Here is a 21,013-nt window from a genome sequence, read left to right as displayed (position 1 = left end):
GAAAGAGAGGCCCATTGGACTTGCAAACTTTATATGCCCCAGTACAGGGGAACGCCAGGGCCAAAAAGTGGGAGTGGGTGGGTAGGGGAGTGGGGGGGAGTGTATTGGGGACTTTTTGGATAGTATTGGAAATGTAAATTGGGAAAATAACCTAATAAAAAAATTTCAAAAAAAAAAGTTGTTACTATACATTGAATACATTAGAAGCTGTTAATATACATTGCCAGCTTCTCCTGCTCCCAGGATGGCACTATGGTAGAGTTTGCATATTCCACCAAGCCAAAAAGGATGGCTTTTGTTACTGGCATTACTTTCATGTGTTTATTGAATTAGTAAGTAAATACAAATTGAAGCTAACTGGTCATTCGTATTTTTGTTTGTTTTAAAAGTCAACGTATAGTATATGAAGCCTTTAGAAAGACCATATCTCTCTATTTTCGATTTGCTGTGTGCTTTCAGATGTCGTGGTGGTATTTAAGCCACGTGCATTTAAAGTTTGTATATTCAAATGATCATGGGCTCCTTTAAGTTCATACGGAGAAGGCTGGCTTTCAGGTGTCACCCAGGGTACAATCAGAGACAGTGTCAGACACACATGCCCTAGAAATTTCAGAGAAAGTGGCAAAAGTAGAAGCAAGCTCAAAAAGCAACACCTAAGAGTGTTCTAACTTAGAATATATGGTCACTGAAAAATTAAGAAAGCATTACCTTGGTTTCTTTTCCATCTCTGTGATGAGACACCATGACCAGGGTGGACTTACTCAGAAAAGTGTTTACAGTTTCAGGTTAGAGTTCATGATGGCAAGGCAAAGACACTGTATCAGAGACAGGTGAGAGCTCACATCTTGATCCATAAACAGGAAGCAGAGAAAGCATTATCTGGGAGTGGCTCAAAGGCTGCCCCAGTGACACACCTCCTTCAACCCCACTGCAGCTCCTAATCCTTCCTAATAGTCTCACCAACTGGAGACCAAGCATTTGAATACACGTGGAGCACCACACTCAGACTGCAGAATACCGAGACTGGAGGAAGTGCTCAAGACCTTAGGTAGCAAAAAGGCACAAAGTAAGATAGCAGCTTTAACTTCTAGGAGAAAAGACCTATGAAGCAAGTGTTCTATGTAAAGCTATGTCTTTCAAGAATGAGCAATTCAAAACTGCAAGTATGACAAAGGCTCTCTTCTTGGTTATTGGAAAACCTTCTAAAGAGTGCAGTTCTGTGAGATAGAAGAGAGGTCCACAGAAAGGAATCATTTGAGTAAAGAAGACATACTGGCTTGGCAAAGCTAAATTGTATCGGCGTTAATTGATGGTTATCCATCAACGTGGCAACAGAAACAGCACATTTGGAGGAAATTTTGATGTTGTTAGAAGGAAGCTAGAGATAATAATGCTATCCCTATGGATTAGAAAATAAAGTTTTGTGTATGTGATCATTTTTTAATTTATTGTAATATGTACAGGTGTTTTGCCTGCATGTGTTTTTGTCCACCACATGCTTGTCTGGCACCAGAAGAGGCCAGAAGAGGGTACCAGATGTTACCATATTGAGTGAGCTGCCAAATGAAAACTGGAAATTGAACTCAAGTTCATTCGTTCAAGAACAACCAACTTTCTTAATGGCTGAATCATCTCTCCAGCCCCCTGTAACCATCTTCATAGTTGAACTCATTGAGAGGAGGAAAAAGAGCCAACAAAGGTATTTTATACACTTAGGATACAAAACCTCCACTCAGCAGTGAGCAGTGGTAGGCAAATAGAATCAGAGAAACCACCCAACTGGTTGTTTACCTTATTGGCCCTGATCAGTGGCTGTCTGAGCAACAAAGACAAGCTTAGTGTCCCCTCACTTTAGGGCTAAACAAGGAGGATTTAACATGAGCTCCTCCTCCTCCTCCTCCCTTCCCCCTCCCCTTCCTCCTCTTCCTCCTCCTCTTCTTCTTCCTCCTCCTCCTCTTCCTCCTCCTCCTCTTCTTCTTCTTCCTCTTTCTCTTCCTCTTCCTCCTCCTCCTCCTCCTCCTCCTCCTTCTCTGTGAGGAGTGGATGTGGCAGCAGTCCTAAGATGGTGCCCGGGACTGCAGCTAAGTCTTATGACAAATGGTGGCCCATACGGGGACTGGACTCCCCCACCAAAGAGTTCAGAATTTTCAGCAGTCAGTGTTTGCCGGCAGGGTAAGTTCACGGTAAGCGAAACTTATGACCCCAGGAGTTTTGGGAAGGATCTCGGATAAAACAGAGGCGAATATAAAGTTGCCAGGAAGCAGGCACAAGGTAAAAGTGAAACCATGGGGACAAGTTAAGTTCTCAGATTAAGACTATAAGGTTCACGGTTTTGGGACAAGTTGCACCAAGCACAATGGGGACTTGAGGTTTGCAGAGGAACAGGGGGTTTTACCAAAAGGGGTTTTGCCAGTCTGGAAGTTAGTGAGAAATTGCATAGAAGATAGATAAAGATTTGGTGCAGAACTCCAGAGAGGCAGTGAGGAGCTGAATCAGGTAAGAGAGGAGCACTCTCAATTGATTTGGGAGAGAGGGTCTGTTTGTGTGTTTCCCCAGGATCACCGACAACAGCTGTGGGTCCCAGAATGGCTGACCAGAGCAATTCAAAACAAGCAGAGCTATGAGGACGTGGATGTTCCTGTGGCTGGGAATGCTCCCGCTAGTGAGAACTGAAGAGCTACGTGTGTTCCCGAGGCCCATGCCATTGACGCATTCAAGTGTTTCCTCAATTCTTTACATCTAATGCTTCGCTACAGTTGCCTTTTTTCTATGCTTCTTCAGCTAAAGGGATTGTTGTGTTTTCAGATGATTCAAAATATTTCACAGATGAGTAATTGTGTTCAGCTGTATCTACTAAAGCTACCTGGATTCGAGGGGTGTGGCCTGCCTGTATATCCAAGGGCAATGGCACTATACCCTCCCAACCTAGATGGGCCCCCCTTCCTTTTTGTAGGAGTGTTCCTGATTCCCTTCCACCTTGGGCAGTGCCCCTTATATGTATGGTTGTTATGTGGGGTGAATGGTAGTTGCACTGATCTTTCCCCCTTAAGCCAGGTGGCGGGAGGGGCCTGGGATAATGCAAATTTTATTGGAATGGTNCTAATGTGTTTGAAACTTCTGTATTTCAATTTGCTGGAGGAAGGAATGTTTCTTTTCAGGCTATGCCTGTTTGTATGTGGCCTCCTTTTGTGTTTATTGTTTATAAGATCCCTTGCCNCAGGGCTGATGGGAGCCCTGGGATATATGCTTGTAATAGTGTGTGTGTTGTGTGTTTGGCGCATGTGTCGGGTGCAGTGTATGCAGACCTGCACTTCCGCCATGGTGGCACAGGCCTTTGCCGCAGTGGAGGCAGGACAATCTCCTCAGATATGGCTTGCTGCCCTAAAAAAATAATGCTGTGTTATGCCGTGGGTTGTGAGGCTAAGCACTGCACAGAGGATAGCTTGCTGTTGGTATTCTGTGGAAGGCATGTCTGATTGCATGAAGGTTCAGTGTACTAGTTCCCTTCCCCCAGGAAAAACGACACGGGAGCTGGCCAAGACCTCTCTGGGTGATGAGCCCAAGGGATGGTTTTGTGTAGGGCCCCTATGCTTGCACACTGGGGATCAGACCTCTACCTTCACCCATGAGGCTTGCTTGCAGCAATCAAGATCAGACCATAGATTAATCAGCGTCCTGGCCTTCTGTTGTACCTGCTACATGCAGACAGGACAATCTCCTCAAATGTGGCCTGGCATGCTAGAGAAGTAGTCAATGACGGATAAGACTCCCCGGGCATGTCACCAACCTAAGACAGGGATCAAACCANTGCTGTTTGTCTCCCAAGGATGGGTAAGGGGCATTGCTGCAGGGGGCAATCTAAGACAGACATTCTCTCTGCCAAAAAAGAAAGAAGGGAAAGATGTGGGGAACGGGTGTGGCAGCAGTCCCAAGATGGCGCCCGGGACTGCAGCTAAGTCTTATGACTTGCACCTGACTTCCTCATACACCTGAAAATAAGCCACGACCATCCTGAGAGCTGTGCAGGTGCACCATGATGCTGGCAGTGTAAACAAGTCCATATTTAATGGAGACGTGCCCCTGCCGTCCTGATTGGCTGAAGCTGCATGCCTGGTGAGGTGACGTGGCCTGCTGTGAGTGGATGGGGGCTGAGAGTATATAAGAGTGAGAGGCCCGGGGTTCAGGGGAGAAAAAGATGAAGGGAGAGAGATGAAGACTGAAGCTTGCTGAATAAACTGCTGTTAGAAGAACTGGTGGTCTTGTCGTTCTTGCTGGTTGAGAGCAGACGCGACCCTCTTCCTCCTCCTCCTCCTCCTCTTCCTCCTCCTCTTCTTCTTCTTCTTCTTCTTCTTCTTCTTCTTCTTCTTCTTCTTCTTCTTCTTCTTCAAATTTGGCAGTGTTTTATTTTCCTTTACAATACTTCTTGATGACTGCACATGAGGTAAGGCTGCTTGGTAGTTCAGAAAGATCCTAGTAATGGTGTTTTCCTGACAGTGTGTAGTCTTCAGTACTGAGGAGAATAACTTGTACGACGTCACTATCAACCCAGCAAGACCACATTTGTGCCCCCATCGACCTCAGGATTGTTGGTAACTTGGACATACTTTCCCAAATCACCTTGCCTCCTTGTGTCACAAGGCCCAACTTGCTCACATTCACTTCAGTAATTGTACCTTTGGTGATCACACCCAGGGTTGTATATAATGGGGATGATGGATTCTTTTCCACACTGGGCACTGGGACACAAAGGTAGCTTGTTGGAAACATAGGCTCATTGGCCTAATGAACCCTTTATACTTAGGTGGTTATCTTGTAAAGCCATCGCCAACAAAGCAGACTTTAGGAACCGTTCTCTTCCATGCCTTCTTTCTTCTTTTTCCTCTTTCTTTCTTTCTTTCTTTCTTTCTTTCTTTCTTTCTTTCTTTCTTTCTTTTGTTTGCTTGAATAACTTTCAATACTTCTGTTTCTCCTTGGTCACGAATTTTGGGTAGAGGGGCCTCTCATTTTCTCACCTTTTCTTTCTGTTTCTGCTTAACCATGTTAGAAAATACTTTTGCTCTTGGCTTCCTCTCTGTCCAGCAGATTGGCGGGGATGGCAGGGACCGTTCCCTGTGGAGTCTTCTCATCATCCTTCTGCTTGGTGTTTGTCTTTTCATTCACCTTAATAGTCTTTTTCATTTGTATTTTCTTGGCATGGCATTGCTTATGGTAGAGCTTAGCCTTCAGGCCAATTTTTATTTTTGCCTTCTTTGAAAGGTCATGGGCCTCCCTCCCTTCCTTCTTTCTCTTTTTCTCATAGTAGTCCAAACAATATCCATATTGTTTGTGGTTCAATTCAATATATTCACTTTGTGACAATGATGACAGTCATGGAGCAACTGTGCACAACCTCCTAGGTGCCAAAAACCTCTCAATTTCTGGGTGTCACTGGTCCATGAGCCTGCTGCGCTCCGGTCAGAATGGAAAAAGGCTAACATGAGCTTCTCAAACATTGATCAAAAGGATGTACTCATACCAAGCATAGTGGTGCTAATAACACCTCTAATTCCAGCATTGGGAAGCTGAAGCAGGAAAATCAAGAGTTCAAGGTCAGCCTGAGTCAGCATAAAACCTTGTGTCCGATATAAATATAATAGTACAAATAATGGTATTGAATTTATTTATTTATTTATTTATTGTGTGTATGCAGCAATCAGAAGACAGCTTGTGGAAGCTGGTTCTCTTTTTCCACCATGCAGGTCCTGGGATTGAACTCAGGTTTAGCTGAGCCATTTCACTGACCCTATAGAGAGAATTTTAAAAGTAGTTATGAAACGTGATTTAATGAGGAGGGGGCAAAGTTCATCTACATTAGTTGCAAATAACTGACACTATAAGATATCTTTGGAAACAGCCCTAGGTTAAAAAACACCATATTGGGAATTCCTAAAAATTAAAAAGATACTACATGCTGAAAAGTTTGTAAGATTAAAGTAGAATTGGTATTTACAGAGAAATGTGTGGCCTTCCTTAATATGCGCATTAAAAAGTAAAGTTGAACATTATTTAACTAAGCTGTTTTTCTCCTGGCCATCCTGGAAACCGAACTTGGGGTCCATAGCATGGCAGGCAAGCACTCCACCCTGATTGACTGACCATAACCCCTAGATAAGCACTTGATGGGAAATTAAAAAAAAAAAAAAAAGAAATCCTAAAGAAAGAACTAGAGAATAAAGATAAAGTCATACCCTTCTGAAAAATAATTAAAATGTAAAATCCAGCAGAAACATGAACCAAAAAAAAAAAATTCTCTTCTTTTTGCTAACATTCCATTGTGGAAACTTCCAACATGGAATACATGAATGAATGCAGTCCCGGAGCCAGTCTGACTCGGCTCTGTGTGCTCGTATATGGATGCCGTACCTTTATCTCCCAGTCAGCCTCCTCACCTCAAACACCTACCACTTAGAAGGGGTAGACTAGGAGAACAAAGTTTTAGCATAACTCATGAATTTAAAAAGCAGGCACAGACTAGGCAAGATGCCTCTGCCCGGAAAGCTGTCTGCTCACAGCCTGCCGATGCACGGGTGAGCCCAGAACTCACATAAACTGAAAGAGAGAGTTGTCCCCTGACTTCCAACCCGCCTCCCCCGCCACATACATAACAATAATAGTAATATTAATAAATAAGCAACGGGAGGCACAATAACAATGAAAAACTAAGGCTCAGCAAGAGTGGACACTGAGGCTATTGGAGCACATTTCATCTGTTTGATGAAACATCACTGTATAATTTTAAATAAATATATAAACTGACAAAACTTTGTCAGGAAAGCGAGTAGAAAAATCTCACTGCAGTGTGGCGTTAAGCACATGGGTCGGCGGCTGGAATGCAGACTGGCTGGGTTTGAGCTTGGCTCTGCTCCTATAGTGAGCTTGACAAGAAACCTGCTCCCTCCTCACCGTCTCTCCTCAAATATAGAAACTGCCCACAAAACTGCCACACTGACCAAATGAACACTAGTTAATAAACCAACAGCTTGGAGGAGGACCTGGTATGTGTTATATCGACTCTGCCAGTGTGATAAAAAAGGGGAAAAAAGCAAGAAGCATTGGTCATCATAAACATCTTTTCCCAAAAAGGAGACTAATAGGAAAGATGGCTGTGCTCAGAGAACAGATCATCTCGTCTTACACATGTTGTTCCAGATAATAGACAAAGACAAAGCCACTCCATTTGTTTTATGAGTCAGTATAATAAGATTCTTAAGCTAGTCAAGGACAGAATATGCTACTCCACCTAGAAACATCTATGTAAAAAATCTGAAATACTTGCAAATCCAGAGGAAACATTTTTAAAATAAGGCTAATACCCCAGGAATGCATAGAATATCTAGCTTTGGGAAAAACTTTCAGAGTTATTTATCAAACAGCAGATTAAAAGGGGTCTCCCATGAGATGGTGGATGCAGGATGCAGGCACTGAACAGGTGCTAAGTACTTCGCACTTGTTTGTGGATTAAAAAGGCAACACAGTCTTAGCAATTAACCCAGACGTGTTTGTCTAATGGTGGAAATTCAACGCAAAAATGACAAATTTTATTTTTATTAAACTGGCTGACACTGAAAAAAAAAAAAGGCAACAAAGATGGAAGCAAGGAAAACTGAAAATTCTTGGCCTCACCAAAAGCATCCAAAAACTCCTATGCTTTGTAACCCATTTCGTTGGATACTAAAGTGGCTTTTCCATTTAGGTTAGGAACAAGGAGCCGCTGTGGACACAGGCCTACAAGACCAGCATTTGGAAAGAGAGGCAAAAAGATCAGGAGTTCAAGGCCAGCCTTAGCTACATGGCAAGTTTAAGGTTAGCCTAGGCTACATGAGACTCTGTCTCCAAAAATGCAAAACCAGAAATGAAACAGAGGCAGGAGAGGAGGAAGGGAGGGAGGGCTGATGATTTCGCCTGGAGATGGCTGTCTGCTGTCCAGACAGTCCTGCAGAACTAGTATTTTCTACAGGCGAACCCTGAATGCTTCCAATGCTGGTTTTAAAAGTCGGCATCTACGAGGAGAGGAGAATAATCAAATGCCTGAAACACAAAACTTGTATGAGGCCCCAAAGAGGGCATCGAATCCCTCAGGAATGGAGGTACAGGTAGTCATGGGGTATCCAGTGTGCGGGCAAGAGCAATGCATGTTCTTACCCACTGAGCTGTTTCTCCAGCCCCTGGTGAGTATTTCTGAGCACTTAAACATTCTGGCACCATAACAGAGAGATGTCCAGTCCTCAGGTAGTCACAGCTGCCTGTGACCTTGAGAGATTCTAACACCAGCCACTCTTGAGCTACAGTGACACAGATGTATGAGGAGAGGTACCCCAGAGGCCTTGGAACCTCAGAACCTGACCCAGGGTTACAAATGCCCATGACATAGTGTGGGGAATACTCTGTGAAGTTCACAGTGGAGTTTGCTGGTGATGAACCCATACCCTGAGTGAGAGGCACACTAGTTCACACATCACATAAAGCAGCTACGTAAGACACTGAGAGTCACAGTAGCTCCTTTTGGTCAGAATGTGGCTGGCGGAGGTTGAATTCCCGGCTCTGGCCCCATTATCTTTTGTGTCTCTCTCTGCTCTTATCAGAATGTGAGCTGTACATTCTGTGCTGGAACATTCCTTTCTCCATTGGGGCTTTGATCACTCAGTGCTCCTTGCTTTCCACAGCCCTCCCCCACCCCCAATCAATTCCTGGAAAGTGTTCCTGAGACGCCAGTGAGGCTGTCTCTGACCTGGGCTTTCTGTGCCTGGACCTGCCTTCTCTTTAGCTACTGAAGCCTTCTGTAGAAACCAGCTTTCTACTTGGTGTTGGGCTAATGAGCATATAATATTAAACTCCTTTTGACAAGAGTCACTTCTGCCTGAAGCCAAGTGCCTGAGCACGACCCGAGGGATGTCATATCTGCTTCTTTCCTACCAACCAAATGGCTTTGCTGTTAAACAATGTCCCAGATGAACTGGGGCATGAGCACTGGCCCTTGATGACACTGTTTGACACAGTCCAGAATCTCTTGGGACTTGCCCCTTTTCTGAGACAGCCCTGCTCCCCACCAGATTCCCTCTCTATACGCCACTACAAGTGGAGTCCTAGCAGCAGTGATTACAGCGTGTGTCTGTCTACCCCAGCCACAGATGACCACAAGGACATGGGAAGTGGGTCCAGGAGAGAGAAGGAAACACAAAGGGGCTGGATTCTGCCAGAGACAATGAGATGAGGGAATGTGGTTGGGATCAAATGGAGCAAAGTCTAGCACTGGAGAGGCCGGACGTGGCTCCCTGAGGGTTGGCTGGACATCCTGGCCCCTGTGCCAGGAAGTGCTACATAGGACCAATCTATAGGGCATCTTTATTTCTTAGAAGAAATTCTCCTGCTCTTGCCAAAGTGAACCAAAGGAAGATGAGAAGAGAGACTGAGAGACAGCAGAGGGCATGGAGTGAGGGAGAGAGAGAGAGAGCTCAGCAAATGAGAGATGTGCTGGGCAGAAGTTTTAAACAGCCTCTGTGATTTCTCTTTTACATTTTATTTCTATTATGTTTAAGTTGTGGGTATGTCTTTGTGTGTCTTTGTGAGGGTATATGCACGTAAGCGTGAGTTCCTGCTGAGGCCGGATGAGTTGGAGCCCTTTGAGGTGAAGTTACAGGTGGATGTAGTCCCCAGATGTGGGTGCTGGGAACTGAACTTCCGTCCTCTGCAAGCATAGGAAGTGCTTTTAACCACTGACCACTGAATCATCTCTCTCCAGCCCTAATCCTCTCTCTCTCTCTGTCTCTGTCTCTCTGTCTCTGTCTCTCTCTCTCTCTGTCTCTCTCTCTGTCTCTCTCTGTGTCTCTCTCTTTCTCTCTCTCTCTCTCTAGGCCTGAAGTCAACATCAAATCTTTCCTCCAATCGCCCACTCCCTAAGTCTTTTTTTCTGCCATATTATTCAAGGTGCCGTCTCTCCAGGAACTTGGTTGACCAGCAAACCTTAGATCCTCTAGTACCCATCCTGGCATGCCTGGCTTTCAGGTGGTGAGGGGCATCCAAACCCAGATCCTTGTGCAGGATCAACAAGCCAGTTTCTAATTGAGCTGTGTCCTCAGTCCCCAGCCTCTGTGATTCCCTTGCCCAGTGCTCACACTGCTGAGTGATTCCTTCCCCTTCAGCTATACTGGGACCTAGCTCTTTCTACAGCCTCTAATTAATTGACAGTAAGTAATTAAGAAAAGGAACTCATTCTAATTGCTAGTCAACAAGGGACAAGATGCTTGCTTTACAGCTATGAGAACATGTTTTCTGTCTATGCTGCTGTGAGCCTGGGAGACCCCAGGCCTCAGTAACACTCTGCCCAGCTGTCAGTTGGGCTTTATTAGCCTATGGGAATAGAACCCCAACTCCTAATCAAATCTCCTATGCAGAAAGTGAATGGCTAGCTGTTCATCTGGCCTGCTGTGGCTCAGTGTGTCCGAGGATAGGGACCCTGAGAGGCAGTTCAGGGTACCACCATTGCTATGGCTTACTCTGCAACCTTGAGCTTGGCTGTGTGCTACTGAAGTCTTAGGAGAGCTATTGCTCAGCAGATTATCACAGAACTGATGCCTTGCTCTAAAGAATGTATCACTCATCAGTCCCAAGGAGAAGAGAAGGAAAATGGGGAATGTGGGTAGGATACCTGATCCTGGGGACAGAGCAGGTGTGAAATCATACTGGCCTAAGACAGGACCTTCACAAGGGCAGAGGGCTCCCATGGGAAGTGAGGCAAAGGTGCTCCTTAGTAAGGACCTGGCTCCCTTTCCATTCAACAGTCTTCATCTGCGTCATCCCTCTGCCCTACCACCCCACACTTATTAGCCAGAGTCAACCAAGTCAAGGGCACCAGCATTCCCCTGGCTATTCAGAATGGAAGTCATGATGGCTAAGAGACCTGCGATATGAGAGTCAGGCTAAACGACCAACCTAAGCAAGAGACACATGAAATTCCACAGCCATGCAATGGCCTGCACCTTCCAAACTGTTGCAAGCTACATTTATCACTTGGTTCCAACAATCTTCAGTACAAAGTGATTATTATTCACTTTATTTATTAAGACAGGGTCTCATACAGCCTAGGTTGTCCATGAACTTGCTTTGTAACAGAGGATGACTTTGAACTTCTGATTCCCCTGCTTCACCTCTGGAGTCCTGCAATTGCAGTCACAAACTACCACATCTAGTTCATATAGAGCTAGGGATGGAGCCCCGGGGTTCACGGATGCCAGGCAAGCACTCTACAGCTCGCTGAGCTACCTTTCCAGTCCCATCATGCACATTTTTTAGGTGAGATCAAGACAAGTTAACCAAGATCAATTCTGCTTAGAATTGGCAGACCTGGGGAAAGAAGCTAGGACCTTCCTCACAACAACTCTTGGCTCTTTCCCCCAAGATGTGTCTAGGGCCTTCCTAGTGTATCACAGGGGTATGTCAGTGAGCCATGCAGGCATGTCCCAAAGCACCCATCAGACAGATAACCACAGATGGTGCAGGAACTGTACAGGGTACTTTAGAAGCTTCGCTGAATGACCTGCCTAGTACTGAGACTAGAAAATTCTCCTTCAGTAACACTCACACAGCTAGATCAAAAGCCAACACTTGTTACCCAGGGGGCAGGCAAGGAAGAACATTCCAAATGCAGGGACTCGGTTGGCATTTTTGTGCAAGGAAAAAAAATCTAGTAACATAACCATTCATTGAAAAGGGGAAAGGGAGGCAAGGGAGGGTCCAGGGGCCTTAAAGTTCTGATTGGAATTCTGCCCAATTCAGAGAGCAATAGGAGCATGCGTCCTTAGCCAAGGGTTTCCACTTTCAGATTGCAGTAGAATAGTAATGTGACTGGAAACAGTGTGGGGATGGAGAGGAGCAGGGGCAGAGATGGGGAGAGGATAGGGTTGTTGTGTCATCCAGGTGAAGGACAAGTGAGAATGCAGTGCAGTGGAGATGCAGGAACAAGCTGGGGCTAATTATACTCCAGAAAAAAAATGATTCAAACATTTTTTTTTTTCTGACACAGACAATACTAGACAAGTTGTTGGTCACTGCCTCTGAGATACAGGGGCAGCGCAGCCAACAGTCTGAGAAGAGCTTTGCTGAGATCAGTTGTTACAGATCCACACAGGAGCAGTGCAGGCACTCCATCTTGAGGGTCAGACTCTTAGAGGAAGACACTGAACCCCTCAAGTGGAATCTAAACAACCTGGAAGCTGGGAGGAAAGGGGCCTGAGACCTTCACATTGCTTTCTCCATGCTAAGCCCAAGACCTGGCAGATTCTGAAACCCAAATTCCTGACAAAGGAAATACTTAAGTCCTATCTTCTCTCTGAAACTCTGGAGAAGGGACATTTGTAAGAAAACAGGGGACACGAAGGTGTCACAGCAGCTGGAAAAAAGGGGGAGGCAACATTTAGTTTGTGTCATTGAAAAGTGGTCCAGAAGAAACAATGGGCATCCCTGTTCATCTGTCACCCTCATGAGGCTTAGTGTCCAAAAAACAGAGACCAAAAAACTGTTGGAAAGGCCTCTGAAAAGAGGCCATATTCTGAAGCAGTGCCTGGTGTAGTCTGCATGCTGCCAGTATACTTGAACCCACAGGGAAAATGGTCATAGCCAACTTTTGATTCCTTGTTGCTCAAGGGAAAATGTCTCCATCCACAATTAGCAATAAGGAGAACGGCATGTCTGTTTGAAACCAGGTACTTGTGACGTACAAATCTTACCTTTAAAAGATCCCCACCCCAACTCCTACCCCGTCTCTTTCCGAGAGCGCACGTGCACGCGCGCACACGTGTCTCTGTGTGTGTGTGTCTGTGTGTGTGTGTGTGTCTCTGTGTGTGTATGTGTCTGTGTGTGTGTGTCTCTGTGTGTGTGTGTCTCTGTGTGTGTGTGTGTGTGTGTGTAGTATCTCCTATCTGCTTATTTTGTGAAGTGATGCTGAACCTCAAGAGCATGTGACACAAACCACAGGCCTGCTGGGTTTAAGGCATTTAGGGTCTGCGTCTTGTCAGTTTTAATGGAGAATGAAAGGGGTAAATATTCTCATAAACAGGAATTACTGTCTAGCTGAGGGGACATCTGGCAGGGTCTAATTGGCAAGGGCCATTCTTCCCGTATCTGAACACAATTCTTCAAAGCTTGCTCAGAAAAAAAGTAATAAATGAGAGGGCTGGGGGGATAAATAGTGGTTAAAGCACTTGTCAGGAAGTGTGAGGACAAGCGTTCTGATTCCCAGAGCTCACATAAATGCCAGCTAGGCCTGTAATTCCGGCTTTAGTACGTTATCAAAGGGAATCCCCAGAGCAAGTTGGCTAGTGAGACCACCCATATCAGTGAGATCTGGGTTTGACTGAATGGCCTTCCTCAATGAATAAGGTAGAAGAACACTGAGGATAATTGCCTACTGCAAGCTTGGGAGTTCACATGCATGTTGCACACAAGTATGTATGGACTCACACATAAGTGCCTGCCACACACAAATGTCAAAATAACATGTTTGTTTTAGAGTAATTCGGTTATTTTGAAATGGGTCAGAACCCAAGCATATGGCTCTGCTCTGATGTACTCCTGGGACGTTATCTATCTTCTCTCTAAAATGAAATAACTCAGTGAGTTTCCAACAACCAGCATTTGCTTTTGAAATTGCTGCCAGAGAAGTGTAGCCTGACGAACCCACTTGGAGAGACCAAGGGCTCCACTAATTTTTAATTCAAGGTCAATGGTACTCTCTGACCATCCATTCTGCACTTGTCTTATAGAGCACAATGGCGCTATGATGATCTTGGAGCTAATGAAGGGGACAGGGGTGTGAACAAATGACAAGCACACACATAGATGGCTCTCAGCTCTGAACTGTGGAGGAGGGGCAGAGATTAGCCATGTCAGCAAGGAGCTGGAAATGGCTGAACTAAGGTTTGAAGGAGGAATAGCAGAACTGTGCAGAAGTTAAGGATCATAGGTGGGAGAAACACATTCAAATAGTAAGCAGCTGGGACCCAGTGCCCTCCCTACAGCCCACAGTGGAGTCCTAGGCAGCTTGCTTGCTTCTGGACTACAGAGCACCAGGCATGCTGTGTCCCCAGGGTCTTCTCACCATTGTTCACTGAGTCCATGTTTAGCTAACTTTGATCCTTGCTCAAACCAGATACTTTTGGGGGGTTGTCACTCTTTGCTTCTAACTTCAATGGAATGTGTTCTTTGTGCTTTATTGAGAAAAGGTGTCAGATATTTTTAGAGTAAGCCATTTTAAGTCCCCAGCCTGCAGCCCTGACCTCTCCATGGTCCAGGATTCTCTATGCTGATTCCACGGTCCTACCTCCCTCACTGTAACTGTGTGCACCCTCCCTCTGGGAAAAGGACCCCAACCCCATTCACATCCCATAGAAAGGAGAAAACAGGCCAGAAGATCACACCATTCTCACAGAAGTTGGGCTTCTTCCTTTTTGGAGAACTCCCCTCACTAAGGCACAACCCACAGAAACCTTCTGGTGTCATTCAAAATAATATTCATCTTCTGAATTAGCACATTTCAGTTAGAATCCCATCCTCCCCCCATCAGCTCAGTACTGCTGCTCTTCTCTGTGGGGGAAAGTGAATCTCACTGAGTAAAAGGAGCCTATGCTGGGCCTGTCACCAGCCAGGGCTGAGGAGAGAGGTCCAGTTAAAACAGACAAGACATGCCTGGTATTCACATCTCCTCATCGGGACTCTCTCTCTCTCTCTCTCTCTCTCTCTCTGTCTCTCTCTCTCTCTCTCACACACACACACACACACACACACATGCCAATATGAAATCTAGGCCACACACTATGTAATTCACAAACCACCCCAGGCTGCCTCTCTCCTTCCTCCTACCTGTTGGCCTGTGTTGGAGAGCAGGTGTTGGGTGGGGAACACTTCCTCCACACACCCTGTGTCCTTTCATCCTTCCCTAGTAAGCTTGTACCTCAGCATGGAGACTCAAGGACAAGATCTCCTCACCTAGGCCTTTTAACTCTGCATTGCTTTCCCCAGTACTCTCCTCACAGTGTCTTAGAATGTCCTCATACTAGAGGCCACGGGATCCCTGTGGACACCTCAGGCATATCTCACTGGCTTTCTGCTTAGAGGAATGGCCATGAAGTGACTAAAGCCCAATGATCACTGAGTCCAGGAGACTCTCTTCTCCTTTGGCCTGGGAGACATTTCCTTCAGAGGACAGAAAGATAGCGGCATACTGATGTTGTGGTTAGTGAGCTGTGCTCTAAAAGAAAAGCAGGGCTTTAGCATGGGGATAAGAGCACTACACCCCAGAACAGCATTTGGGAAAGGCCATTTTGAGCAGATGTCTGTCTCATGAGGCAATCCCCTTGCATGGAGCCAGGGGTGAGTCCTCTCAGGGTGAGGTCAAGGAGAGGGCTGACCTGGCAATGGCTCCTGGAATGGCAGGCAGAGTGACTCTAGGATGGGTGAATGGAAAGGAAGAGTCATGCCAGCCCTGTTTATGAGATGGTGGTAATTGTGTACATGGAGGAGCCAACATGAGACCTGCCACTGATGGCCAGCATGAGACATGGCATTGACCATCAACATGAGACCTGCCACTGATGGCCAGCATGAGACATGTGTGACGGTCAACACACAGGACCCACTTCTATTACACCCTATCCCTAATAGCTGTTACTGGGTCTATGCCTTGAAGTCTTGTCTGAGTCTCCACTGCTTGCCCACAGAGCCTAGCTTTCCCTCACAATGAGTGAGAGGAGTAGGGGCTGGGAGGGGACTTGGCAGCTCAGACCTAGTGCCTCCTGGCTGTGCGGCCAGATCCTAAGCCTCTCTGCCTTTCATTTCAATCCTGTAACAAGGATCTTGACACCAGCTCACCCTGCCTCATATACTTTGGTTTGGAATAGGGGTAAGGATATTGAACCTGTAAAAAATATCACTTGGCTAAGTGATGCTGTAATCTGAAAGTTGAGTGGTCTGGGGATAGAACTCAGTTGATAATTTGCTTGTCTATGTGGTGACTTAAATGAGAATAGCCCCCATTTGAATGCTTGGCTCCCAGTTGGAAAACTATTTAGGAAGGATTAGGAGGCCTTTTTGGAGTAACTGGTGTGGCCTTGTTGGATGGGTGGTACTGGGGCATGAGCTTTGAGGTTTCAAAGGCCCACACTAGGGTTGGTTCTCTCTCTCTCTCTCCCCCCCCCCCTCCCCTTCTCCCTCCCTCCCTTTACACCCCCCCCCCCTGTCTCTTGGGCCAGATGTGATCTCCCAACTCTTGCCATCACTCTCTCCACCATGATGACAATGGACCAACCCTCTGAAATTAATCATTTAAAAAGCTTTCTTCTCTAAGTTGCCTAGGCCATGTGTCTACTTACAGCAATAAAACAGTTACTAAGACACCTATCACGCATGCATCCCTAGACTAAATCCCATCCTGGGACCACTTAAACTGAGCATAGTGGCACAACCAGGACATGATAGCATACACTTTTAATCCCAGCACTCAGAAGGCAGGGGTAGGTATATCTCCATGAGTTCAAGGCTACACAGAGAAACTTTATCTGGTGGTTGTGGGTACCTAACTAGTGGCACATACTCAGATCTCATCAGGTGGAGACAGGTAGCTGAAGTTGAAGTCATCTTCAGCTACATCGGGAGTTTTAGGGCAGTCTGGTCTACATAAGGGCCTGTCTTAAAAACACAAATCAAACCAAGATGAATCCCCCCTACCCCCTGCTCTACCTCCCCACCCCCACGCCCCAGAAGGCTTGGTGTCAGGGTGCCAGCATGGTGGTGGATTCTTTAGGATCCTGTGAGGTCATGGGCATGACATTGAAGAAAATGCTGGAATCCTGGCCTCTTCCCCTCTGCCTCTCACTCCCTGGACATTTGATGAGCACTTTGTTCTGTTATTCAACTCCCATCCTGGCCATTTGAGTGACCACAAGATCACAAGACCCCCAGGGCAAGGAGTTTGTGGAGATCTTGAATTGAAAATAGTAAACTTGTAAGCCTTGTAACACTTCTCTTTAGATGTTAATTAGACAGACTGCCTGAGCAAAGCCTTGTGCACAAGGGAGACTGCTAGAATGCAAATGAGTGGCCAGAAAACAGGAGACAGGGTGGGGTTTTGTCTACTTGTTTTTGTTTTTTAAATGCAATATACAAACTTTATTTAACAAAACAGGTAAAATAAAACAGGCATTTATATTAAGAAAAACCACAAGAAACTTTATCTTGAACAACTTAAAACAACCTACTTGCAGTTGCATTTGACTGAGCTCTTTACTGTGAAGAATACAGCGCATGCACAGGTATGGATGAAAGGTTTGTACAGTTTTCAAGTATTTACTGAATACTACCTTATATACACACATACATTAAATTTGAAGAAGGTTAAATGATCCCAGCTGCACTTCATTTTTGTTGTCCTTTTGGAAGAGGTCGTCTACAGAGAAGGATATAAGCTTCTGGCTCATGAACCATGTAATGACCCCGCCCTAGACTCTGTCGGACACCAAGGCTCCTCCACTCCTCTTCTGATATCAGATGAGTTTTGGGTACTTGTTTAGAAAGTTCTCTGGGGCCGGGCGGTGGTGACACACGCCTTTGATCCCAGCACTTGGGAGGCAGAGGCAGGCGGATTTCTGAGTTCGAGGCCAGCCTGGTCTACAAAGTGAGTTCCAGGACAGCCAGAGCTATACAGAGAAACCCTGTCTCGAAAAATCGAAAAACCAAAAAAAAAAAAAAAAAAAAAAAAAAAAAAAAAAAAAAAAAAAAAAAAAAAAAAAAAAAAAAAAAAAAAAAAGAAAGTTCTCTGGGTAACATGACATGCCAGTACTCAGTACTCGTAGTGCTCGTCAAGTCAAAGTACTTGTCTGAGTAGTAGATCTGCTCGTGGGCCATCCTGCAGGTGCGCAGAGGAGAAAGCAGGAGCAGGAAACAGGGCGGGAGGGGCCCCACGTCCACCTAGGGCCGGTGCAATGACTCCAATCGTCTGCTTATTTTTTAATAAGAGCCTTTCTTGCTGATCGAAGCCATGCAGAGACAAGCTTCCTTAGTATGACTCCACAGTTGTAAACACAATCTACATGGGCTATTCACTCATTTCTTCAGAGGGAATTCAAGTGTCCCTCACATCTGCTTCAGAACCCAATTTCCATCCTGTTAGGCATCCACTGTGGGTGCATGCGTCTATCCCTTGGTGAGAGTGGGATGTTCTTGAAGCCATGAGCCTCTCTTTGCAGGGCACTGCTGGAGAAACTGCTTGGTGTGCACCTGTTAGTGATTGAAAGTGAGAATCTGCATCTACCTTGGCCAGTTCTTAAATCTCTTACGGAGTCCACCTGATGTCCAGGAGAGGTTGAAACACATTCCTGCCTTGGAAGACTGAGAAATGAATCAGTGACCTTCTGAGTTTTCAAGATTCTACAGTCACTAAATGCAAGCTCACCAGCATGTCCACCAAATGTCAGCTTGATGTGAAGTGGCAAGGACATAGATATGAGCTAACAGCTACCTGATCTCTGGAATAGGAGCCTACAGGCTCTCTATGTGTATGAGCTCATACAAAGTGAAGTACAGCTCTTTCCAGACTCCTGGAAATCCACTGTGAATCTGTTTACCCTTTGTTGGCAGGTTATCACTGTCTTCATAAGCTTGAGCATGGATAATACGGAGTGGTAAAAGCCTTGCTTCCTAGGCTCCCAGTGGTGGGACTGGGACACCAACTCAGCCACAAAACCTTCTGCCCACACCTGTCCTGACTGCAAGATGTGCTGGGACAATGGTGGCACAGAACTTGTGGGAGTAAACAGTCAAGGACTGGTTTAACTTGAGGCCCAAATTACACGGGAGATCCCATGCTCAATTCTGCCTGAATGGCTAGGAATTGGGAGCTGAATGGCCCAGAGACCTAGGGTAGAACCTAACATGATTGACTCCCCTTCCCCCCCCCAAAAAAAAGGTCAATGAAATGATTCTGCTATACTCATAGATCAGTGCCTAGCGCTGTTGTCATCAGAGAGGCTTCCTCCAGCAGCTGATGGAAACAGATGCAGAAACCCACAGCCAAACATTAGGCAGAGCACAGGGAGCCCTGCAGAAGGGGAGAGAAAGAAGTATAGGGGTTATAGAGGTCAAGAGCATCAGGAGACCTTGGCTCACAGAATGAATTAAGCAAGGCCCAAAGAGGCTCAGAGAGACTGAAGCAGCAATCAGAGCCTGCATGGTCTGTGCGCCATCCTCTGTGTACATCCTGTGGTTGTTTAGCTTGGGGTTTTTTAGGGGACTTCTAACAATGAAAGTAGGATTGTCTCTGAATCTTTTGACTGCTCTTGAGACCCTTTTCTTCTTCTTAGGTTGCCTCATCCAGCCTTGATATGAGGGTTTGTGCCTAGTCTTACTGCATCTAGTTATGCTGTGTTCAGTTGATATCACTGGGAAGCCTGCTCTTTTCTGAAGGGAAATGGAGGAGCAGTGGATCTGGGAGAGAGGAGAAGAGGGAGTTGGGAGGAGTGGAGGGAGGGGAGGCTGTGGTAGGGATGCATTGTATGAGAGAAGTATAAATAAAAATTGCAAAAAAAAAAGCTCAAGCAATAAATTATAGATAATGGGACTTCATGGATGATGATGATGTGTGTGTGTGTGTGTGTGTGTGTGTGTGTGTGTATGCCAAGTTTATTTACATTGGGTTAATTATTTTTTTAACAAGTCTTGCTTTCTGAAGATCTGCCCCACTCCACGGATGAGGAAGGACACTACTGTTCGAGGAAGGACACTATTGTTCTGAAGGAAGACAGGAGCTAGGAGGGCAATAGGAAAGGCAATGAAAACAGGAGGCAGGAAAGCTGGGTCTAACCCTTCCTGCAGGAACAAGCTTTCTACTTGAACACCTGACTGGCTGTCCTTGTGTCACCTCTAATGGAGTGCTGTGTGTGATGTCAATGAACTCCCATTGATGCAAAACATACCAGAGAAAATCAACTTAGAACCACAAGTAAGAGGTTCATTTGCTCTCAAAGGATCCTCTCCACAGTCAGCTGGTACCATTGCCACAGTCCTGAGGTAAGACTTCATGGTGACAGGAAAACACTGAGCGTCCAAGGGGCTGATCCTGTGGCAACCAGGAAACAGAGAGAAGGAAGAGAAAGTGTCCCTGGAACACACACACACACAGGGACTCCACTGTCTCTTACTAGGCTCCACTTCTGAAGTGCTCACTCAGCTCTGAATTCACAGACGGACAACGATGTGACATTAGCTCTCTCTCAGTCCAGTTACCTCTGTGCTCTTTAAGGACACAAGTTCCCCGCCACAGCCCTACTGTTTGTCTTCTCCACCACAACCAGAGCAGGCTTTTGAAACCTAATCTAATCCTGCCTTGCCCTTTCCCTTAGTGGAACCTTTGGCTTTGAGTGGACAGCTCAGACAGGCCCTATACATCGGCATTGGCTTTCTTGCAAGCCCATTCCCACCTCATTCCCATTCTAGGAGACACTCCAGCCCCCACCTACCACTCTGGACCTGATCAATCCAGCTTCCTCCCATCTATTAAGATGAGTGCGTGAGTGAGTGAACTTCTGAACTTCCTGCTTTAGCCCCCACGCTGTGGTTGTCAGAGATGTCCTGATGCTCCCGTCACTTCACACTGATCCTTTCGGAAATGGCCCATTCTTTAAAATAATCTCAATTTCCTTCTCAAAATTTCCCTCCATAGGGAGATGTCTCCCTATGATTAAAGTGTTCTCTGAGCAAGAAAGGAGGGCCTACACTTGGATCCCAGCACTCACAAAAACTGAACACAGCAACACAATCTGTAATCCCAGCACACCAGGGAGGGGTTTGCTGGACACCGGGTGAGAACTGCAGGTTTAAGTGAGGAGCAATACAAGAAGATACCCAGAGTTGACTTCTGGCTCCCACATGCATGGACAAACAGGTGCTCATGTACACGCTCATGGGGAGAGAAAGAGAGGGGGAGGGAGGG

General features: G+C 45.9%; 1 protein-coding gene and 1 pseudogene across 1 annotated transcript; both read right to left on the bottom strand.

The window, feature by feature from the left end:
• Positions 1–4,540: 4,540 nt before the first annotated feature.
• Positions 4,541–5,352, bottom strand: LOC110301433 (annotated as a pseudogene).
• A 12,090-nt stretch (positions 5,353–17,442) lies between these two features.
• Positions 17,443–17,931, bottom strand: LOC110300971 (cyclin-dependent kinases regulatory subunit 2-like). The gene is made up of 2 exons (XM_021171168.1): positions 17,848–17,931; positions 17,443–17,610 (listed from the first exon to the last, which is right to left on the bottom strand). The coding sequence occupies exons 1-2, from the start codon at positions 17,929–17,931 to the stop codon at positions 17,443–17,445; spliced, it is 252 nt and encodes an 83-aa protein (XP_021026827.1).
• Between the last annotated feature and the right edge of the window lie 3,082 nt (positions 17,932–21,013).

This window comes from Mus caroli, chromosome 9 (assembly GCF_900094665.2).
Source record: "Mus caroli chromosome 9, CAROLI_EIJ_v1.1, whole genome shotgun sequence".
Taxonomy (NCBI): domain Eukaryota; kingdom Metazoa; phylum Chordata; class Mammalia; order Rodentia; family Muridae; genus Mus; species Mus caroli.
This window is presented reverse-complemented; position numbering and strand designations above follow the sequence as displayed.